This window comes from Pleurodeles waltl, chromosome 7 (assembly GCF_031143425.1).
Source record: "Pleurodeles waltl isolate 20211129_DDA chromosome 7, aPleWal1.hap1.20221129, whole genome shotgun sequence".
Classification (NCBI taxonomy): Eukaryota; Metazoa; Chordata; class Amphibia; order Caudata; family Salamandridae; genus Pleurodeles; species Pleurodeles waltl.
In genome coordinates, this window is record NC_090446.1 from 1,143,499,982 (window position 1) to 1,143,523,594 (window position 23,613).

At 45.5% G+C, this 23,613-nt stretch overlaps 1 protein-coding gene across 3 annotated transcripts in view; it reads right to left on the reverse strand.

Moving 5' to 3' along the window:
- The window catches only part of RNF157 (ring finger protein 157), a 494,906-nt gene that overhangs the window by 57,370 nt on the left and 413,923 nt on the right, over positions 1 to 23,613 (reverse strand). Inside the window, exon 19 of one of the 3 annotated variants that reach the window (XM_069200215.1) lies at positions 15,869 to 15,909. The exons of the other annotated variants lie outside the window; for them this stretch is intronic. Coding sequence (XP_069056316.1) covers positions 15,869 to 15,909 — 41 coding nt within the window. The remainder of the gene's footprint in view (positions 1 to 15,868; positions 15,910 to 23,613) is intronic. 3 annotated transcript variants of the gene reach the window in all.

Below are 23,613 nucleotides of genomic sequence, written 5' to 3' on the forward strand. Positions count from 1 at the left end.
CTTAGCCAATAGGCTGCATGCAGGTTAACACAGGAGAACCATAAAAACTTTGGCACCGTGCCTTTAAGACCCTGAGCACCTCCAGTATCCCACCATGCCTCAGGGGTGAAGGAAAGGTGACAGTTGGTTCACAGTTAGGTCAGTTCTTTTTACGGTGACAATTTTCATAACTGATTCAAAACACAGTCTGTCCTGCACTTCTAGGAGACGTGCGTCCGGGGAGGAGGGTGGGTTGTTTATGACTTTGATGAGGATACCCCTGGAAGAGAACTAGGATTTACAGGTAAGTAACTTATCCTTCTCTTCCAGGGGATCCTCATCAAGTCATAAACATTGAATAGATTAGCAAGCCCATCCCTAAACCCAGCGGACTGTCCGATAGAAGTGCAGGAATAGATAGGTATTACGCAAATAGATTTCTTAGAGAGGCCTGCCCCACTTGGGCATCCGCTCTTGCATCGGAGTCTAAACAATAATGTCTTGTAAACGTATGGACAGACTTCCATGTAGCAGCCTTACAAATCTCAGATATTGGAACATTGTTAAGGAGAGCAGCAGTAGCCGCTTTACCCCTTGTGGAATGCGCTTTAGGCCGCGCTAGCAATTGTCTATTGGCTAGCTGATAAGTATTAAAAATGCAAGAAACTATCCATCTTGATATTGTACGTTTAGATGCTGCCTCTCCTGTCCTTAAATGACCATAGTTTACAAACAAACGGTTAGAGTGTCTAATCGACTTTGTCTTGTCCAGATAAAATTTTAGCACTCTTTTCAAGTCTAATGAGTGCAATGCTTTCTCTGCCGGAGTCTCCGGATTGGGAAAGAACGTCGGTAAAGTAATGGTCTGATTAATATGGAATTCTGACACCACCTTCGGAAGGAAAGATGGGTGAGTTCGTAGAACCACTCTATTGTCATGAAAAACCGTGTACGGTTCTTTTGCCGACAAGGCCTGGATTTCACTGACCCTCCTCGCTGAACTAATGGCCACTAGAAAAGCAGCCTTCAACGTAACGTGTTGTAAAGAGGCCTTATGGATAGGCTCGAAAGGAGGGCCCATAAGTTTTGCCAGGACTATGTTCAGTTCCCACGGAGGAGAAGGCCTCCGAATTGGCGGAAAAACTTTCTTCAAACCTTCTAAGAAATCCTTGACTACAGGTTTTGTAAAGAAGGATTCCTGAGAAGGCGATTTGCGATAGGCAGTAATAGCAGACAAATGTACCTTAATAGATGATACCTGCAGACCGGACTTCGCTAGATGAAGCAAATAGGATAGTATGACATCCTCCTGCGCCTGTATGGGATTATGACCTTGCTGACAGCACCATATGTAGAATCTCTTCCACTTAAAAGCGTAGGAACGCCGCGTGGAAGGTCGTTTGGACTCTTTCAAGATGCTCATGCACTCCTGTGAGAGCCCTAGGTGCCCATACTGCAGGAATTCAGGAGCCATGCTGTTAAGCTCAGAGAGGGTAGGTTGGGATGTAGAATCCTGCCCTCCATTCTGCTCAGAAGATCCGGTCTGCACGGCAGCCTCCTGTGAGGTTCTTCCGACAGGTTGAGGAGATCCGTGTACCAGAATTGTCGGGGCCATTGCGGCGCTATAAGAATCATTCTGGTCCTGGATCTGTAAAGTTTGCTGATCACTGCCGGAATGAGGGGAATCGGCGGAAAGGCGTAAAGAAATATCCCTGACCAGTTGATCAACAGGGCATTCCCTCGAGATCCCGGACGGTAGAACCTGGATGCGAAGTCTGGGCATTTCTTGTTTACTTCGTCTGGGAAGAGGTCCAGTTGGGGCCGACCCCATTGCGCGAAGATGTATTCTGCGACTTCGCCGTGCAGGACCCAATCGTGAACGTCCTCCAGGTGTCTGCTTAGAAAGTCTGCTTCCACGTTCTGCTGACCTGGTAGGTGAACTGCTGTAATTGACATTCCTCTGGCCAGGAGCCAATGCCATATCGCTTGGGACTCTCGCGATAGGGGTAGGGACCTCGTTCCCCCCTGTTTGTTCAAGTAATACATCGTGGTTGTATTGTCCGTCTGTATCAAGAGAGTTTTCCCCTGAATTAGCGGTATGAAAGACTTGAGAGCGAGATGGACCGCTCTGAGTTCTAGCAGATTGATGTGGTACTGCTTTTCCTTGTCTGACCACAGACCCTGCGCTTGAAAAGGACCCAGATGAGCCCCCCATCCCTGAAGAGATGCATCCTTTACTAGGGTGTCGGATGGAAGCACCTGGTGAAACGGAGCACCCACTGACAGGTGAGGTCTGTGCATCCACCATCTCAATGACTGAAGTGCTACCTCCGGTAGCCGCACCGTGTCCTCCCAGCGACCTGTTCTTTGGCTCCAGTTGGTCTCCAATGCCTCTTGGAGGGGTCTCATGTGGAGTCTGGCATTTGGGACAATAAAAATGCACGATGCCATGGAGCCTAGTAGTGATGTCACCTGACGTGCCGTAGGTGCGCTGGTTCTCAACAAGTCCTGGCACTTCTTGTTTATTGAGGATAGTCGTTCCTCCGAAGGATACACTTTTTGTATTTCTGTGTTTATGATAGCTCCTAGGTAGTGAAGATTCTGCGTTGGAGTCAATGTTGACTTCTGGTAATTGACCTGAAGACCTAGGGCTTCGCAAACTCTTAGTACAATGTCCCGATGGCTTCTCGCCTGCTCCGTAGAAGAAGCCTTTAGTAGCCAGTCGTCTAGGTATGGATATATGTATATCCTTTGTCTTCGGAGATGCGCCGCCACCACTGCCATACATTTCGAGAAAACTCTTGGGGCAGATTTCAGGCCAAAGGGTAGAACTCTGAACTGGTAATGCTGTAACGCTACTCGGAAGCGCAGGAATTTCCGATGCTTTGGAGCTATTGGGATGTGAAAGTACGCATCCTGCAAGTCGATGGAGCACATCCAGTCTCCCTGATGCAGTTGAGGGAAAATCTGGTGAAGCGCTAGCATTCTGAACCTCTGCTTCCTTATGTATTTGTTCAGCAGCCGTAGATCCAGAATTGGCCTGAAAACGCCCTCTCGACCCTTCTTTGCCACTAGAAAGTAACGGGAGTAGACCCCCTGTCCTCTTTGTGCAGGTGGAACCTTTTCTATGGCGTTCTTTCTCAGGAGGGCGAGAGCCTCCTTGCGTAGCAGGCTGAGGTGAGATGGATTGTCTTTGGTTGGTGGCAAGCGTGGTGGAGGCTGTTTGAAAAGAAGAGAATAGCCATGTTCGACAATATTGAGCACCCATTTGTCTCTTGTGATAGAGTGCCACTCGTGAAGATAAGCCGTAATACTTCCCCCCACCGGAGTGGTGTACAGTGTCGAGGGAAGCGAGATTTCATTGCTTGGTGGGTGCTTTCGGAGTGGACTGTTGAGGTCTGCTTGACCCTCGCTCCCTTGTGTTTCTTCGTTGAAAGAGAGGGCGTCCCTGTCGCTGTTGTGACCTTTGCGACCAATGAGGGGTTTGAACCCTCTGCTGGAAAGGGCGCCTATCATACGGCCTGTACCTCCGCCTGAAATCTTTCTTTCGAGGCCCACCGCCTTCAAGGTATCCACCTCGGTCTTCATGCGGGCCATCTCTTCGTCTGCATGGGCACCGAATAGAGAGTTCCCGGCAAATGGGAGATTCAGGATGCATTGCTGTGCTTCCTGTTTCAAGCCTGTGAGCCTCAGCCAGGAAGATCTCCTCGCACAGATACCATGTGCGTACCCATGAGCAGCCAAATCCGCCCCATCCGCTGCCGGGCTGATAACCTGGTTGGATACCAGGCATCCTTCTTGTAGTATCTCCTGGAAATCTTGCCTGTCTTCTCTGGGCAATTTTTCTGTAAATCTACTGAGGGAATCCCACAGAGAATGATCGTACCTGCCCAGGAGCGCAGACGCACTGGAGACCTTCATTGCTGAAGCCGCCGTCCCGCATATCTTTCTCCCTAGAGAGTCTAAAGGCCTGCTCTCTTTATCCGGGGGTACCGTGGATGAAGAAGCCACCGAGTGGGTCTTTCGGGCGGCAGCTATGATCACCGAGTCCGGTGGCGGATCTTTTCGAAGGAATAAAGGGTCTTGTTCTGGAGCCTTGTATTTCTTGAGAATCCTAGCCGGTGCGGACTTAAGCGAGGCTGGGGCCAGAAAAGTGTCCATAGTTGGCTGCAGCAAGCCAGGCACCAGAGGCAGCAACTTTTTCGACGCTGATCTCTGTTGTAGAGTCTCAAAGATGATCGATGAGGAGGTAGATGGTTCTGGAACCTCAATGTTGAGTTTCTGCGCTCCTCTTAGCAACACCTCGTTGAATGTGGTAATATCATCCACCGGTGAGACTCTAGCAGGTGGTGAATCTGTAAGGGTGGGTGAGTAACGCCCGACAGAAGAACCTGATGAAGACCAAGAGGGTGATCTTCTTGACCTCGACCTGGATCTCCGTTGAGAGCGAGATCTGCTGCGAGACGCTGTAGCAGAGCGTCTAGGCCTCGCAGTCGGTTGGCGAGGAGCTGAACGAGCCCGTTCTGCCCTGGCTGTCGGTGATGGCGTTCTTGGCAGGGAGGCAGTAGGTGAATACATTCGCGAATACTGCGAATCTGGGGATGCCGCTGGTCTGTTGAGGCTCTCCAGCCATCTCGGAGATAGATTGATGGGCGAGACATGCCCAGATGATGCCGCTCTAGACCGAGAAGAGCCGCTCGGTATGGAGACCACTGGAGATGGTGCCTTGTCTGGCGTGAGGCGATGTTCTGCTCCCTGTGGGACAGGTAAAACCTGTATCGACGTCGATGGTTGTTTCAACGTCGACGGGCGCCCAGCCGTTTGTTCCTGTCTCGCCGTTGAGTGCTTCGACGTTGAATGTCTTGACGTCGAACGACGTTCCTTGGACCTCGACCTGCTCGCCGTCGTGTGCCTCGACGTGGAGCGATGGGAGGTTGACGGCGGATGTTTCTCGAGCCGTCGTGGTGATGACGACGCCGTGTGTCCTGACGTCAGGGGGCGCACAGCCTTCGGCGGCGACCGGGCACGCCGGCGATGGCTCGACGTCGATCGGCGGGCTGCCGTCGACGGAGACCTGCCCCTGCTCTGATGTCCCCTCGACGCCGTTCCCTTCGACGTCGGGTGTGTCGCCGTCGACGGCGATCTATGCCGGTGAGACGGTGGTAGCGACGACGTCGACGGTGAACAAACAGGTATTTTCCTACCTGTCGACGTCGACCGGGCCATTCTCTCCTGAGAATGGCCTTCTGGATGTCTGGGAAGTGAGGAGGACGATGTACTTTTCCTCTCCTGAAGCCCATGAAGCCGGATCTTCTCTCTGTCTTTCAGAGTCCTCCTAGACATGTTCTTGCAGTACTTACAAGTGTCAGGGCAGTGACTCTGAGGCAGGCACACTATGCACAGAGAGTGGGGATCTGACTGGGCCTTCTTCTTCCCACAAGCAGGGCATTTGACAAAAAGAGAAGGCATTTTTCTGTCAGAAAAAACCTTCCTAGCTCAGACAAAGATGTTATTTGTCGAGTGAAAAATGAAAAACGCTTTTTTAAATAATTTTTCTGAGAAAAAACTCAGAAAAACTGAGAGCTCAATGCTCCAGGATCCTCTCAGAAGAAGCCGGAAAAAAGAACTGACCTAACTGTGAACCAACTGTCACCTTTCCTTCACCCCTGAGGCATGGTGGGATACTGGAGGTGCTCAGGGTCTTAAAGGCACGGTGCCAAAGTTTTTATGGTTCTCCTGTGTTAACCTGCATGCAGCCTATTGGCTAAGAATGCTTCAGTGTTTTTCAATGCAGTTTTTTCTATTTCTTCTCTAGAGTTTTCTACTGCTCACTTCACTAATCCTAGTTTTAGGAGCTTGGGCACATATTTATGCTCTATTGTAGTATTTAATATAAAAAAATAAAAAAAATAAAAAATAAAAAAACTTCATAGAAATAAAGCATTTTTAGCCTGTTTTTAACATGATAGTCTGCATGATTATTTATTACACATGTATAATATGTGTATATTTGATATATGCTCCGGGGTCCCCGCACAAGGGCGGGAATATTCAATGTTTATGACTATTGATGAGGATCCCCTGGAAGAGAAGTTATGATTAGCTTTCTAAACCGTGAGCAGAAACAAGAAAAAGTTTATTGTATGAAGAAGCATTAGAGTCATGTCTTGGTGAATTATCTAAACTTAAGGTTTGTGGTTGCAAAAAGGGTAAAGAGTTACACAAGATGGCATTGTATCTGAAAGGCTCTCCGACCCCACTACAGGCACAGGTATTTTTAAATTTAAAGAGAATTCAAGTTTGTTTGATGATCTAAGATGATGACTGAGAACATATTTCAGAGAGGATTATTTGGCTTCTACCATACAAAACCTTATGGTCATACATTCCCATTTAAACCGGATTATTTTATTAATCGTAGCCATGAAGTTGTTTGAGATACTCTGATGTGATATTAAACTTCAGTAGACTGTACAGCATGCTGACAATTGCATTCTGTATTCTCTGAAGCTGAGCCGGGATTTTGTTAGGTAATCCTAGATAGACTTAAGTTATCATTCAAGCTTGATATTACACATCCATTGGTAACAACAATTCTGCAACAAAAGGATAAAGTGGAGACTACAGAGCTGTCAAGTTAAAAACATGATTTTAGTTACTGTTGAAATATAGGCTTCCAGAGATCACAAGCAGCCTTCGGTTGTGCCCAAGTTACAAACTGATTGAACTGGTTTAGGGCAATTTCCAAATGAAGGTGACCATAAAGCACTGTTCTATGTGCACAGTTATGTTGTTGGCAATGGATAAAATGTCTGTTGCGAGTGGCTGATTGGTTAAGCTTCAAACTGTTAAGGGCTACCTACATTTGTTTAAAGGGCTAATGTCAGATCAGATGCACAGTCTTTAATGTAGTGATGCGGATTAAAAAGTTGCTATTTACTATCTGCATAAAAATATATTTTGACTGGAAACGTCTGCGGTAGGTGAGCTAATGGGCATAAGTAAAGGTTAAATAACCGAGAAATGATTGTCCCCTAAAAAAACGCCCCAGCGTGGAGGTTTAGGCAAAGAATGGAAATTGCACAACTAGACCATTTGGATAGCTCAGTGGCTACGAGTTGCAATTTTTACAATAGAAGGTGCACATTTGTTTTTTTAAAGCGCACTGAAATGATCTCTGTAGAAAGAGAGAAACTTATTATTCTTTATCCTGACTTTTAATTAATTTCCAGAAAGAACCTCAGATTAGATCCTCTCAAGGGTAAACACAAGATAAAAGATTTTATAAAAGCAACATTTCTATTTGAAAAAGAATTAAGGCATGAAGCACATGGGCAAAGTTTATTGCCTTTGGTGCATGGCACAACAAAATATTTGATCTGTTCAAGATCAAAGATGAAAACAATCAAATGACACCAACATTTGTGCAACCATGCCCTCTAAATGAACAAGTTACTTACCTTCGGTAACGCCTTATCTGGTAGTGACTATCTAGCCGCAGATTCCTTACCTTAGAATTATCCCCAGTGGTCAGACTAGATCTAGAATTCTTTTGTGAGAAGTATCCCTGTGTGCCAGTAGGGGTCACTGTTCGGATCTGCATGGCATTATCTGCATTGGAAGTGACATGCACAGTGCCTATAGGTGCCTCCCTAGCATGCTGACATCAGTTTCGTTTTGCAACTTTCCATACCAGGAGCACGAAGCCACAAAGAACACTGTTCACCAGTGTGTGGAACTATGCCTTGAAAAGGTAACAGCCCCGCCCCTAAAAATCTATCTGCATAGCAGGAAGGAGGGGTAGTTTGGTAAGAAATCGGTGGCTAGATAGTCTCTACCAGTTAAGGTGTTACCGAAAATAAATAACTTGTTCATGTGGCAGACTTCAAGCCGCAGATCCCTTACCTTAGAAGAGATACCCAAGCAATATCTACCCAGAGGGCAGTCTGTGAGTCAGATTTAGACCAGAAGGTTCTTCAGGATCAAATGGGCAAAGTGCCTTCCCGACATGGCTGCCTGTCCAGGCAGTAGTGCTTGGTAAACGTGTGCAGTGAGGCCCACATTGAGGCCTGGCACTTTATGTGCAAACGCAGTGGTCGCAGCCTTTGCACTCATACCCTCTGAAGGTTGCTTCTAGACCTTATCAGATCTTAATGCAGTGTACAATCCATTGGGAGATGGTTCATTTCTGCACAGCCTTCCCTCTCTTGGCTCAGACGTACCTCATGAAGAGTTGATCATCCACCCAGAACGGTTCTGTGCGGTCAAGGTAGAACCACAATGCTCTTCTTGGGTTCTGCCGGTGGAGTATCTTCTCTTCCATTGAGGGATAAGGCAGAGCGTAAAAAGTAGGCAAACTGATGGGACTAGCCTATGTGGAATGGGGTGCTGACCTTCGGCAAGAAGGATGCTCTAGTCTGAAGGACCAGTTTGAGAAAAAAGGGATGTACAGAGGCTGAGATGACCGTGCCTGCCGTTTCACTGACTCTCCTGGCAGATGTAATCGCCACTTGAAATGCTTTCTTGATGGTGATGAGCCTAAGAGGGCAGGTAAAGTGTCTCAAAGGAAGAGCACACTAGAAAGGTAAGAATCAAGTTAATTACCCATTGAGGCATAACAAAGGGAGCTGGAGTAAACATGCTGCAGACCTTCAAGGAACCTATTTAGAATAGGGGACTTGAAGAGGAAGGGCTGATCTGACATCTGCAGAAAGGCAGAGATAGCAGATAAATAACCCTTCAACGTGGCCAAAGCAGAGCCCTGCTGGGCTAGGGTAGAGATAAACAACAGAACTTGCTTCAACGGCAGTCATATACCGTCTTGGTGGCGGGATGATGAGCTGTCAAAATAACATTACAGACTTTGGGTGGAAGGTCGAAAGCTGTCAACTGTCGCCATCCAATCTCCACGCATGAAGGTGGAATGTTGACAGGTTCAGGTTGAGAACCCTCCTCTGTGGTTGTAAGAAAATACCCTCCTGAAAGGGGAGCCGGTGTGGTCTGAGGGAGCACCAGCAGAGACGGGCTGTCCAAATATGAGGTGCATGACCTCATAAAATTCACTGAGTTGGGCGGGGGTCACTCTTGGAAAATTGGGGAGGCGCAGAGAAGACACAGGCTCAACTGCGAAAGCAGACCGCGAATGCCGACGCTCCCGCATCAGATGGACGGTGTAGGAAGCTGGCTGTGTATATACTATACCAAAATGAGCACACAGTCCAGGGGTTCCCCTGAGGCTTAACAGAGGTGAAGGTAGATAATACTAATGCTCTCTTTTGCGGTAGTGAGGTTAAGTAGTTAGGCTTACCAGAGGGTAGTGCAAAGCATTTGTTTTACACACACAGTCAATAAATGAGGCACACACTCAAAGACTAACTCCAGGCCAATTTCTTTTTATATAACAAAAATATATTTTGTTATTCAATTACTAGAACCAGAAGAACTTTGTTGTAGGTAAGTACAGTTGTAAGTAGGTATCAAGCATATGTATCAAATGTATGTTGTTTGGTTTTAATCAGATAAAACGGTTTGCAAGAAAATAGCAATTTTCTATTTCAAAAGTAGACGCGTAATGTAATTTTCCAAAGGAGTCCTTAGAGTCCTGGAGGGGGGATTCTGTGGGGTGAAGTAGGGGAGTATTAGTACAGAAAACAGGTAAGTACACGACTTATGGTTCCAGTCTTCAGGGATTAAGATGTCCACAGGTCAAAGTTTAGGCTGATCCCAAAAGTGCCAACAGCAACGCAGACCCCGGATGGGTGCAGAAGTCAAAGTTGGTGTCGGGTTTACAATGGAATCCTATGAAGACTGGGGGTGCTCAGCAGAAAGCAGATTGCATGTAAGTACCCACGGTTCCAGGATACAGTCCTGAGGGGTTTAAGTCAGCACCGGGGTTGGGGGGGGAAGGGATCATACCACACACATCCCCTCAGCAGCACAGTGGCAGCCGGATGCAAACACAGAGCTGGGCGCCCAAAACTTTTCAATGGAGGGAACCCTGGGGGGGGGGGGGGGGGGGGGGGTCACAAAAGGTGCTGCAGGCTGGTTCCAGGGGGTGAGTTCCTGGAAACCAAAGGCTGTACAGGCAGGAGAGACACCCGCTAGACGTTGCTGGGCTGTCAGTCAAATTCCCCAATGCCAGGGGGCTACAGGAACAGGGGTCTCCTTGGGCGTTGGGTATCTTCGTCGGATCCGGTCACGGTCAGGGGGAGTCCTCGGAATCAGGCTGCAGGCGTTGTGTTGGCCAGGAGGGGTCAACCCAGGGTGGACTTGAGGTTGGAATTGCCTGGAGACCTTCTCTGGTCCGGTGGGCCACCTAGACGGGCAGTGGGCGTCTGGTGCAGAGTGGGTAGGACTCGCGGATCCTAGTAGGTTCTGGAGTCCTTTTGGTGATTTCTTCTGGACAGGGCCACTGTCCTTGGAAGTTCTTGGTCCTCTGCGGGGCAGGCAGTCCTCTGGGGGTTTGTAGAGGTTGCTGGTCCTGCAGGATGAGTCACCCTCTTGGAGCAGGGGTCTTTGAAGCTGCAGACAGGTCAGCAGGGCTGGGCCAAGCCAGCTGTTGTCTGGAGTCTTCTCTGCTAGGGTCGGCTTAGCAGTCGTCCTTCTTTCTTCTTGCTTCTTCTTCTTGAGGTTGCCAGGAATTTGGTGAGTTAAGTTCAGGGGTGCCCTTAAATACTAGATTTAGGGGCATTACGGGAGTCAGAGGGCAGTAGCCAATGGCTACTGTCCCTGAGGGTGGCTACATACTTCCTGTGCCCACTCCCTTTGGGGAGGGAGGCACATTATTAACCCTAATGGTCCCTGTCTTCCAAAACAAGATGGAGGATTTTGCAAGAAGGGGTCACTTCAGCTCTGGACACCTTAGGGGTGGTCCCAGCTAAAGTGGACACTCCTCGTTTTTCCAGCTAAGTTTCCCGCCAGACTTGCTACCAAAAGTGGGGCGGGCATCTCCACCAGCTGGAGTACCTTGGGGCACTGTAACAGGAGGCCTGAGCCTTTAAGGCTCACCACCAACTGTTACAGTTCCTGTGAGGGGGAATGTGAAGCACCTACACCTTGAGCAGGCTTGGTTTTTGATCCCAGAGAGCACAAAGGCTCCCACCCAATGGGGTCAGAAACTTGTCTGTTAGTGGCAAGCTGGCTCAGACTGGTCAGTCTTGCACTAAAATGTTGGGTAAAATGCAGGGGGCATCTCTAAGATGCCCTCTGTGTGCATTTTACAATAAATCAAACACTGGCATCAGTGGGGGTTTATTGTGCTGAGAAGTTTGACACCAAACTTCCCAGTCTGAGGTGAAGTCATCATGGAGCTGTAGAGTTTGTAACGACAAACTCCCCAACCCATGTACTCAATATGGCCACACTGCACTTACAATATCTAAGAATGGACAACGGCACTACTGCTATGCCCTCCCCTGTGGTATAGTGCACCCTGCCTTAGGGCTGTAAGGCCTGCTAGAGTGGTGACTTCAGTGGGGGGTTTACCATGCCAAAAAGGGGCACTGTCCTACATATGGGGAGAAGTCGATCTCTGAATTCTTGTTGTTCTTACGCTTGTCGGACTTACCTGAACGCCCGGACGACTTTGATGATGAGCGCTTGGAGTGGCTCTGTGACCGATCTTGGCGATTTCCTCTCGATAGGGATCGAGACCGTAGCAGGGTCACATGTCGAGTGGCAAGGAGCTTGAGGGACCACTCCTTCAAGGCCTTGAAGTGCATGGCAGGCCAATCGACAAAGGTGTTAGTGTCATGGTCGTGCATGAGGCACCAAAGGCAGACTAGGTGTGGATCAGTCACTGACATTTGCTGGTGACAAACGCTACAGGACTTGAAACCAACCTTCCTTGTGGATATCCCTTCCGCACCAGGAGACATCTCAAAAATCTTTGATAAGAGGTCTGGAAAAGGTCAGTCAAAAAGTGACTACGGGTAGCTCTTCCCCAGATCTGTGCTGACACAGAAAGAGATGAACTGTCAACAGTGCACTGGCGTGGTGCTTTTATAGACGCACGCTCGTCACTTCCAGTGTGCAGGGGTACTGCCCACGAAAATTTTCTAGATCCAGTCTAATGCCTGGGGATAATTCTTCAGTAAGTAATCTGTGGTTAGAAGTCTCTATCACATACCCCATATCATTATGCACCATTGTGCAAAGCACCACTATTAATAGGGATTCTTTTATATTCAAGAAAGCCCTGAGCCAAACTTGGGTCTTAAAACCTCTTTTGGCTCCAAACCTCTCTTCTGGCAATCTCAACCATCTGGTCACCCAGTAGAAATCTCTCAGTTTCACACTAGATGCTTATCTAACATTGACATAATCTCAAAATAAAGCTTCTGGGAACTCCAACTCCTAAAGGAACTGAAACCCTGCCTTTCTAATGGGAGCTTCAAAGCTGTTTTCAGACCATGGTACTATTGCAACATGCAGGAGGAAATATCACTCAGCTAGGTATTCTGAAAACAGCTCTTTTTACAATAAACTCATTCTAAATAAGGCTGTCTGCCTTGTGACTGCAAAGAAATCAGATCTTGGCACTCTTACTTTTCAACCTCACACGATACACCATGACTTCCAGGATCATATACGATTTGCTGCATTAGGTGGAAAGGCTGACACAAGGTGAGTCATCCCACATAATGAATATGTTCTCCAAAGCTCTTGTAACAGCAGAAGCAAACCTCACCTCATTCCGGAACTCGTAGGGACAGAGATCTACGTTTATAGGAAAGGCTTCCTCTTGCTTCACTCTAAGAACTTGGAAGTAGCTCCTAAAAGAAATAAACCTGGCCCTCTGCCTGTTGACCTCGTGCAGGGGCCTCAAAGCATAGCTTTCTGAATCCTAGCTTTGGTCATACTAATTTCTCTTTCAAGTTTAGATCTATGGGACTTATGTGAAAACACTACGCTAAATCTTTATGTTCCATCGCAATTTCTTACAAAACACCCCTCTCACGTTAGTGAAAACCTTGATTTAGAAATATTTATTTGCGGGTTTTTAAAAAGTATATCACACAACAGGAAACGGCATCACATTGCTTTGCTAGGACAAAGGTGAACAGTCACAGTGGTGTAAGGGAGGATAATAAGAATGAATGTCCTCCAGATCTACATTACAAGAAATTGTAATTTGCAATGTGTGTAAGATGATAAAGCCTTTGTTAGGATTCAGAGGGTCCAAGCACCAGAGAGGAAGATCCAGGGTTGTGCTCCTTAATCTGGTTAAATGCCTGAGGTAGGGTCTGGAACAGTCCACTGAATGGTAAAGAGGCTGAGTAGAAAAGAAAGTTCTTCAGGTATTCTTTAAGATCTTTTCAAACTTTAAGTACACAGATAGTCTGTCCCAAAGGTTAGACCTCAGATATGGAGTTACCTGTCCTAGTCATTTTTATCGGTAAAGTCTGATGACAAGAAGCTTATAGCTGCCTGGCCTCAGATTCCTAGCTGAAAAGTGTTGCAAGACCGACTTCCTGGGACATTGCCACACAGTGTCATATGGTCCAGGCATACACTGGATACACTACACTACATCCTAAACTGGATACCTTCTTTGATGTTTTAAACTACAGTACTCACCCATAGAGTCTCAAGCGATGGGCAACCAATACAATCGCAGGATGTGCAACCAATGAAATCTTTTGAGGCTGGGTGAGATATCCTTCATAGCATTTCAGTCTAAGGGTGAGTCTAAATGTGTAGCCTGGACTTTCTGAAAGCTTATAGGGGTTTTGGCAACCCTGCACAGATGGCAAAACGGTAATCTCTAGACAGTAAGTGATCAGTTCTATAGCTATTTAGCTAAAGGTGGTGGAATGCAATTTAGTGACTACATTTACTTGTGAATAAATAAAAAAATAACTTCTTTCTAATGCTGCCTAAACTTACACTTTCTCCCAAGTTGAATATCTGTGAACACTTTTTGGGTTCCCTGCTGCAGACTGCAGAGACCAAAGAAGCCTGCGCTGGAGAAGAGGTAAAAAACATACCAACAGCTTCAGAGTTTGCTGTGGCAACTATGATACCCTAGATTGGGATGAGGTTTTCTGCCGCCTATTATTAGGCAATACAAGAGGAACTACCCCCATGTTCAAAGCACCTGTCCAGCAGATTTTGGAAAACCTTTGTAGGAGGCAAATCCCCATCTGTCTCCTTGGTGTCTGTTTCTTTATCCTGAAGATACCTATAGGAGATCTCTGATATCCTGTTGAGGTGTAGGGGCTGGTGCATAACTGCTGATGTAGGTTACGAAATTAAGCATCGTTCAGTAGTATATGATGCTGCATCTTCTATTGGACCACAGAAGCCATGTGGCTGGATCTTTGGTAATAGCTGGCCCATGGTGGGAACTAGGAGCCTTCATAGTTGACCAATCATCCTAATTAAATCCTTCAAGTGTTGCTCCATACAACAAAATGTAAATCACACATACAATCATTGGCACTAAAATATCTGTGTTTCAACAGGGATCCACAAGAGTCTTTTTCGCACCTTATAAAAGGATACAGCTTGAAACCTAAAGCTGGATAGAAAGAACAATGCTTGCAAGTGGAATTCAGAAGCCCATTTTATTAATATAGGCCTTCAGAATCAGACTCCATCCCATACTTTGGTGAGCCATTTTACCTGAATTGTCTGTGCACTTCGCGGGTGGAGCAAGGAGACTGGTGTACCATTAGTAACCATGGCCTCCATCACAACAGCAGATAGTATGGTTCTGATAGCTTTCCTCAACAGCAAAGCCCAAACAGAATACTGAACCACTGGCTTGCTAGGCCCGTGGAGCACCTTGACAACAGACCTGGATTTAATCCATAACACTGTGGACAGCCCTCTTTTTATGCTCCAAAAACACCTCAAGCCTAACTCTGGAAGTAGACCCAGAGGATGAGGTAGGGCAGGCTTGAGACCAGCGGGCACCACAGGGTAGACAACAGAATTATTTCTGGAGGGCACTTCAAGGTGATATCTGAAGCCTAATCGAGGTAGCCAAAGCTTGGGACCACCCAAGCACGTCTGGGAAGATTAGGTTACACAGGATGAGGTTCTACAGCCATTCACTTTGCTCTTTCTTTGTGAACACCTTGGGAACCATTGCCACAAAGAACTATTTTAAGTGACGCAAGCAGGACCATATTCTGGAAAAGAAATGCACAAAAGGCATCCAATACCCCGATAAGAGCAAGACAGTAGCTCAGTGGTTCAGAAGTGGAGAACGAACTGCAGGATCTGTATTCTAAAAAGAAATGTAAATGGCAGAGTTTAACTAGAGCAATGGCGTTAAGGGCAAGGTATGAGTGCCAAATGAATCCTGAACACAGATTTTGAAAAACATCCTGAAAGAATATTTACACGAGAGCACCAGAACGTATTTCCTGTGAGCGACACAAAAACAAATGGCGTGCATGTGGCTAGATGGGGAGGGCCCGAGAGCAGGTAGTGCCCACCTCAGCCTATCTGCCTCTCCCTTTTGTTAATGTTATTTCTCGTGCTTCAGATATGCCATATGGTATTGGCTCTACAATGTGCAGAACTGAAGGGGCTTTAGCTAAAAACCTAAAAAGAGGAAGCAGTCCAAGGGGGACTAACATGACTGTGCTTCCTATGTGTAAGGTACAGAATGGGCACCCATTTCGCTAAATTCCTATTATAAGAATCAGTGTTTGAAGGTTGTTCTAAATTATGGTTTTAGTTGCTCATACAGTGTGCATATGGATGAATGTACATCGGGCCATCCTCTGTCATTGAACAAGCTGCTGTATTGCAACAACGTGAGATACCTATTTGTTGGGACGGTGCTTCCTGGTAAGGGACAAGAAATTAAATATATAAGAAACTGAGAGATTAAAGTCTGAAAGCTGCATCATGCGTAGTCTTTGGCCTCTCCTACCTATTCTTCAATTTCTATGGGACAGCAATCCGGAACTGCGGCTGTTCGGTAGGAAACATCAAGAAAACAAAATCAGAGAGAAGTACTGGAGACACAAACATAGAAAAACAGTCAAAAGGAATGAGAGACATTTAGCAGTCACGATACACAAAAAGAAAGGGGACCCTGGGCCAACCCTCATTCTGCAAGGCTGTTCATCTGGGAACTGGCTGTCTGAAGTAATTGAGGATCAAGTACAGGAAATCTAGACATGGAGATATGCTTCTCCCTGTTACAATAAGCGGTACAACACCCCTCCCAATGACCCGTGACACTAGCACTAAGTCTACAAACCTCGAGAGTGGGGGTTAAGTGTGCGTTCACATGGTTAAATGGGAACTGAATGCACTTCCAACCATATTCTAAATGCGTCCAGGGTTTTTTGGTTCATATATCTGCAACTAAAAACACACACACTCTGCTACCTAACTTAACCAAGTACAACCCAGCAGATAATTTATAAATTATGGGGAAACAATTCTCTAAAAGGTTCTGTTTGCTTCACCATGAAGCCATATCTCTGGGTGAACCAGAGGCTAAAACGGGTGTTGCAGATACATCACTCTAGCAATTTCTATTTGAGCAACACAGCTAACTAACAATCAACCAAATAAATAACCTGTAAGATGGGTGTGAGCACTGAATCTCAATGCAGTAGTTTGCCCTTTGGATAGGGAAAACTGGTTGATGCTTGATTGGAACCACTTAAAGTAATCCATGGTAGGCTCCTTGACCTAACAAAACAAAAGGGCACTTTTAAACAAGAAAATCAATATTATGCATGGATTAGCAAGACTGCAAACTGAAGTTTGTGAATAATTAAAGGCAATATGAAGCATTCCTGGATTATACGTTGTGTGCTAAAGCCGCCTGCAGTTGAAGGAAGGTTGCGCAGCCATACTGCGACTCCTAATGTGAGTGAATGGATCTCCCAGTGTCTGAGTGGCCCTTTCTATCACATTAGTAAGCCTCTACAATTTTCAAAGGTGGGCACATCATGAAGAAAAGAAAAAAACATGTTGTTACTTCTTACCTTTGTTAGGACCTCCATTAAAATCTACCCCAAGGAACATTCATTAATTTGAAAGGTGTTCTCTCTTAAACTCCAGTTTACCAATTTAATTTGTTTGTTTAAAGTGTGTCTTTCTCAGAGCTGCGCATTTTCTTTTCGGATTAAATTTCACTTGTAGACTTATAACTAGTGCCATACACGTTGTGTTAAATTTACTTTCTCTTGCCTGGCAAATTTTATCACCCAGATTTTAATGATCTAACACATTCATGTTACCATAGCACGAAATGCATTCATTAAAAAGGACTCCTGCTGAATAGATTTAACAAAAATAGGATATTGAGCCTCAGACATGACCACTACCCCACTCACTTTCAGCCACTCTTATCTCCCTGCTGTGAACAGCCTTACAGATTTAGAGTAGGAGGAGGTGATAACACTGACACCGGAGGAAAATAGCAGTTCATTAGTACGGTGCTTGTGCAAATTACAACAGAATCTTAACAACATGCAACAGTAGTATGAATTCTTTGTCAATTGTAGGAAGGGTACGCCATCCACCCTCATACTAGGTCAAAGCAGGACTCCTCTAGCACAACATGCAGAGCGAGACAGAGGAAGGACAAGCAAACTATAACGGTGAAATTGAGAGAGAGGGTGTGCTGCTGGCTTTTGCCTGCCAATCCTAAAGAGCTGTAGTATGAATGCAACCATCAATGCACAACAATCCTGACTTGCCACACGCAACTTCAATTGCTGGATAAAAGACTTGTGGTATATGTTGGGACGAAAAAGTCCTTTGCATAGTGAGAGATGTGTACCCCCTGCCCTGAGTCCCCAACTGTATTACTGTGTGGATCCCGAATGCTGATTTTTATCCCAGGAATGGCTGCTGTGAACTGAACTTAAGGGGCGGGGGTGGGGGGAATTTGACCTGCTTACAGGACTGATCTGCCAAGGCAATCCTGCAAGCCAAATGGGGCTATCGTGGACACCACATCAGGCCAGAGTGACTGGAGTGGTGACCCCATATGCCAGGACAGACCACCAGTAACACTGAAGCCGAGAAGTTTGGGTTGCCACCCAGGACAGAGAAACCGCTGTATCCAAGGTGGGACACAAACTCATAGGGTGAACTGCACCAATAGCCCCCCGTCGGAATAAGATATCCCCCCTCCCACGCAATCTCTGCTGAGGGAGAAGTGACTTACTGTGTGACCACTGGAGCACCTTGCGGATAAGCAGAGCATTGGGCCTTTGCGGACCCGGGGGCCATACAACCACTGGTGCTGCTAATCACTAGATTCTAATGACTGAACATACTAGCAGAGTCTGAGATAAGAACTCTTGAGTACTTCCTATTAGTTTACACTCCCTGGATGCGGCCATCAGTGAATTGAAAACAACCGAACCAGTTTCACCATAGGTTGGAGGACAGAGAGTTGCCTGACAACTACTAGAGCCTCAACCTCAAAGGGATAGTGTGATTGCTTTTTCAATGTTGTGTATCTTTGCATGCACAGATTTAGAGTTAAAATCATTTTTATACAAAAACAAGTATTTGACTGGACATTGACTTATTGTCGTGCGCCTGCATGTTGAGTTATGAGTCGTGTTCAGGGATCTGTATCCGAGCTTCCCCTGAAGGAGTTTTGAATTTCAAGCTACTCTACCTGAGAGTCAAGTGCTGAAAGGGGTGTGTGACCCAACTGACCAGGATCCATAGTAGGGTGAGCCTTGGGACATAAGGAGTGAAAAGCTTCAACCACCTCAGTAGCTCTTAAGTGTCCCATGGCCCCGCTGAATGGGGTTCTGACAGTATATAAAGTGACCAGCTGGTGGACCAAGCAAGAAATGGTCTAAGGAAATATCCTTGCTGCTATCAGACCACCATTTCAAATCACTCGTGGAGCGCACACACGTGTAACCTTTTCTTTACCAATCTAAGATGCTCTGTGACGTCATATGCTCACAGCAAAATGTACTGAACTAAGCGTTTGCCAAAATATTTTCTAAAACAGACTCGCATGTTTGTACGTCCACCCTGTGCTCAACAGACAAAGCGAGTACTACACTAGCTAGTCTAGCAAAGATTATCTCTGCATTTGTTGTTGTGTCACTCACATTTTGATTTCGTCCACTACCGCATACAGCGTGGGAAGCCCAGTTTAGCCATTGGCGGGCTTCAGTGTGAGTTGCTGCATTCTGCTCTTTCACAAGGAACACATATAGACATATAAAGTAGTTTCCTTTAGTGCCAAGGGCTACAATGGCAATGTGTGCTTTTTGAGGCAAAAACATTGTTGCTTTAAGCCACTTTTAGGGTCGAGCGCTCAAAGTGCTCTGTCCCTTTTGCAATCTCTCTATGGGCTTGTAACCACGCCCAGCAGTGTGGTTGGTTCATGGGCTTGCCTTTTAAAATTCACTTGATTTCATTTGTGAAAGGCATGCACACATTATGCCTTTTCCGGTGGTTAGCCCTCCTTGAGAGCACCAGTAAACTACTAAAAACATACAAGGCTCCATGTTTTCCGTAAGGTTTCTGGACTACTTTTTCTCTTTATTTCGTAGGCAGTGCGATCTTGGTGGGCAGTAGTCGAGCGCTTTGCATGACACTGACCCGGTTTCATGGATAATTGCACTTTTGCCGGTAACATGGATAATTGCACTTTTGCCGATACGTTTCACTGCGAGCGAACTTTTGTTTCCTTTTGTGTGTCTGCTTCGTGCTCAGAGCGGCCGTCGCCTCGCTTATGTGAAAACTGTTTTACTTTTCATTTGCAATCTATGTGGCAAGAAAAGTCTGGTTAGGAATTTACAACGCTAACAGCTCTAACTCGAACAAACGCGAGACCCATTGCTTTGCAAATGCTTGTTTATACTGGAAATAGACTGGCAAATTCCGTAACAACGTTTTTCCTAAAACCATGTCAAAGCAAGCACTAAGCCAACATTCCGGTAGCTATTCCAGACCTACTGGCTTTGCTAATGCTTATTTCTCTAGCAGTGATTAGCAAGTGTGAATGCTTAGAACTGTTTAGTAGCACTGGTGTGTATAACAGGAGTAAATAATTACACGAGGAAACAGCCTTTGAACTGGATTACTTATCAGAAGCGTAATGAAGGTCCGAACTGAAATGGCACTCTTAATTTGTGTATCCCATCTGACAATTGAACAAGTACTCCTATGGATTTTCAATCAAGAGCTCTAGATACTTACATTTTAAGATGATATTGAAATAAACAAATGTAATTCTCAATTTTTAGTTTGTGGGTGTCTGCCTGGTAGATAAGATGCAATCAAAGATATTCTTTTGGTCTCCGTCTAAACCTAGAAGTCGTAAGGTTCGGGGAATAAATAAATTTCCAGCCTTGCCAGCTTTATAGCAGTGGTGTTTGTGAGTCAAAGTAAATCGAGTATTCATTCATTCATGAAAAGTACTCAACATGAAGGCAAAATTAAGCAACGCCCGCATTTCTTCTGCCACTCTCTCTTTTCCCTCTCGACATGTGTATTGTTTCTGTAAACCAAGTCAACATCTCCAACATGGGATTTGTTGAAAAAACATGTTAGGACTGGCTCTTGTATTTCACACTTTTTGGAATGCAGAATTCTAGAGCGCCTAAAGCTCTGTCTGTTCGATGCCACAGACCACAAATGATCTCATATGGGAGGGCACTGACCTCCGGAGGTGAAGGGGGGGGGGGGTGTGCGCTTTGTTTAGCAAGAACATACGTTTTAAAATCACATGATGCAGAGTTCCATGTGCTTCCAGCTTTCACATAAAAATGTCAAGATAACAGTTGTGACTGATATTCCTGCTAGAGAGAAATCTGAGTTTTGTCTAGTGGAAATTTTGACTCGCCATAAAGTAGCGCATAGAGTTAATAAGCCTGCTGCAAATAAAAGATCTATATTTTATGTGAAAATATGAGTGGATTAGTAAAGCCAGAGTTTACCACCACTTTAAATCAAACAAAATGTATGTGAGAAAGGGGCTATGAAGAGATGAGGGGCACTTTTGCCGGGTGGTAGTGCGTGAATCCGAGAGGAGGAGGTCATGGGGGTTGCCAAAAAAAGACTGTTGCGTGGGCGCCATCAGCGCTAAAGCTGGCCTTGCTTCTCAGTCCTACTGGCACCTTGTGTCTTTGCTTTAGCTGTGTCCCTTTCAGACCACCTCTTCTAAAGCAGAGTCCACAATCCTTCAAAGCAGGACAGTGTAATTTGGTACTATAAAGTACATCAGGGGACAACATTAAACTTCAAGGGCGAGCATGACACACATTCTAAACATCTGATTAGAGGTCAGCTCTGTTAATGAAAGTAAAACTTCTCTGTCATTCCGATACTCCTGAGAAAAACTGCCATTACTTGCTCTTGCAAATTTAAGAAAATCACTGGAGCAGATTCTTCTACCCAAGTGTCACAATCCTGAGAAGCACCAATCTTAGTTAAATCACACATACACATGCATCTTACAGTGCACTCTATCATGGAAACTAACAAATTGTGATCAGCGACAAAGCATGGAGCTGAGACGGCAAATAACAGTGACTGGAACAGGAACAAATCAACCAGCTCTCTTAATGTAACTTTCTGAAACTCACACCCAATTAGGCAAAATATGGCTCCTCAAGGGAAAAATAGTTAGGGTGCCATAACTTCAAACCCAAACCACTTTATTGCTGTTCTGTACAGCTCAAACTCAACCCAAGGGCAGTTGAGCGCTTTCCATGAGCACGAGTTACATTACACAAGGTGAGATTCATTTTGGCGCAAGGAGATAAAGTGATTTGCCCAGAATCACAGGATGTTCAGCTGATTCCTGGACTTAAACCTGGTTCCCCAGTTACAAAGTCGACAGCTCTGGCCGTGACGCCACATTCTCAGCCTTTGAGAGCTATTTCACAACCCAACAGAAAACAAACTGGAAGTCCGAGAATGTTGCCATTCTGTCTGTAGGTGGGTAATTCTTGCCCAGCGGCTTGGGGTCACATCTCCCGTTTATCTTTCTCAGTACTTTGATGCCTTTTTTAGGTTCAGAGCACAGGTGCCCTGATGTGTTGTAATCTATCTGTGGGCGTTTAACCACGCCCACCGCATGCCAATCACGATCACTCGTTCATGGGCTTGTCTTTCAAAAATCCTTTATCAACATTGGTAAATGTTCTATGGTTGTCCCTCCGTTGGGTGATTTGGTTACCACCTTGGCCATTGACACTGTTACATGGATGATTGCACTTTTGCCGAATTGCCACTGAATTCAAAGCATGCTGGTCCTGCACACCGCTTTTTATGGAAGCGCCCTATAAACATCTACCCTTTTCAGGGGTACAGGGGCTAGCAAAAGTTAAGGTACCTCTGTGCTCAAGTTCCCAGGTATCAATGATGGAAAAGTTACTTACATGTAATCCTAGTTTTTATCATGGGAATTTTCACTGATGTCACAACGACTCAGCAGTCCTGTCACTCACAGAAAGAACCTCAGAGCACTTTCATATAAGATAATATAGCTTTAAAAAAACAAAAATAAATATGTGCATTTTCTTCATTCGCAGAATGTTATTGGAGAAACCACTAAAGTGGAGTCAGTTAATAGATTCAACATTTCCCAATCCACTTTAAGGGGGGAAAAAAAAGAAAGAAAGCAAGAGTAATAGGGCTATAGAGGTTACAGCCTCATGAAGATAAACAAGGACCACAGCATCTTAGTGGTAAACATGTGCAGCACTGTGGCAGCTGATGCTTCAATTTCTTTTGAAGGAATGCAGGATCCTACTCTTGAAAGTACCATCCTATTGCTACCATGAGGGAAGAAGGCAGAGTGTTTGTTATCAATGAGGATCCTCATAATGGAGATTTGGGATTACAAGCAAGTTACTGTCCCTTATCCAAACGCTATTCTGTGAGTGTACTAAACACCTAAATGAATCCTTAAAAAGGGGCGCAGCCAGCAATAAGATAGTGACTCGATGAGGACTGGATTATTCTTAACCAACCTGATTTAAAGTGGCTTGATCCAAAAGCAGTTTGTCCTGGAGCCCAAGTCTAGAATGAAGTGCCCAGTGAATGTATGGAGGATCTCCAGGTGGCTAGTTTGCACATTTCAGTAGTGAAAAGGTAATTTCCTATGAAAGCTGACAGTTTTTCCTCTGGTGATATTAGCCCTTCTCATTCAACCAAGGTAGCCTGTCAGCGGTCTAATAGCAGCAAGACTTATCAATCTTATACTGGACTGTTTAAAGGTAGCCAAACCATTTTATAAATATAAGTAGCTTAACATTTCTGTTGTTCCCTTGTTTTTTCAATGCAGAAGCACAAAACCCTTTTCAATATATACAAAGCTCTTAGAGGGAGATTTCAGTTTCTGAAAGAATGTTTGTAGAAAACGTGCATGATTCTTATCAAAGTCTGCTGTCTCTTCTGGTAGGGAAGCTGGTTGGGTTGCCATACTCGCTCAATTCAAGTGGAAAGCTGTATAAGGTTTGTAGACACTGAGTGTGGATTTCACTCGCTGTACTGGTAGAAAATAATATCCAATAGAAAATTCACCTATGAATGCTACGAAGAGGACTTATGCCTGAGGCTCGGTGGATAGGAGTGTTAGTGGTGAGGTGGAAAAGGGGATGCATAGAGGGAAAGAAATCTTCCTAAGAGGAAACACTTTATTATGGCCTGCCAAAATAACTTTAA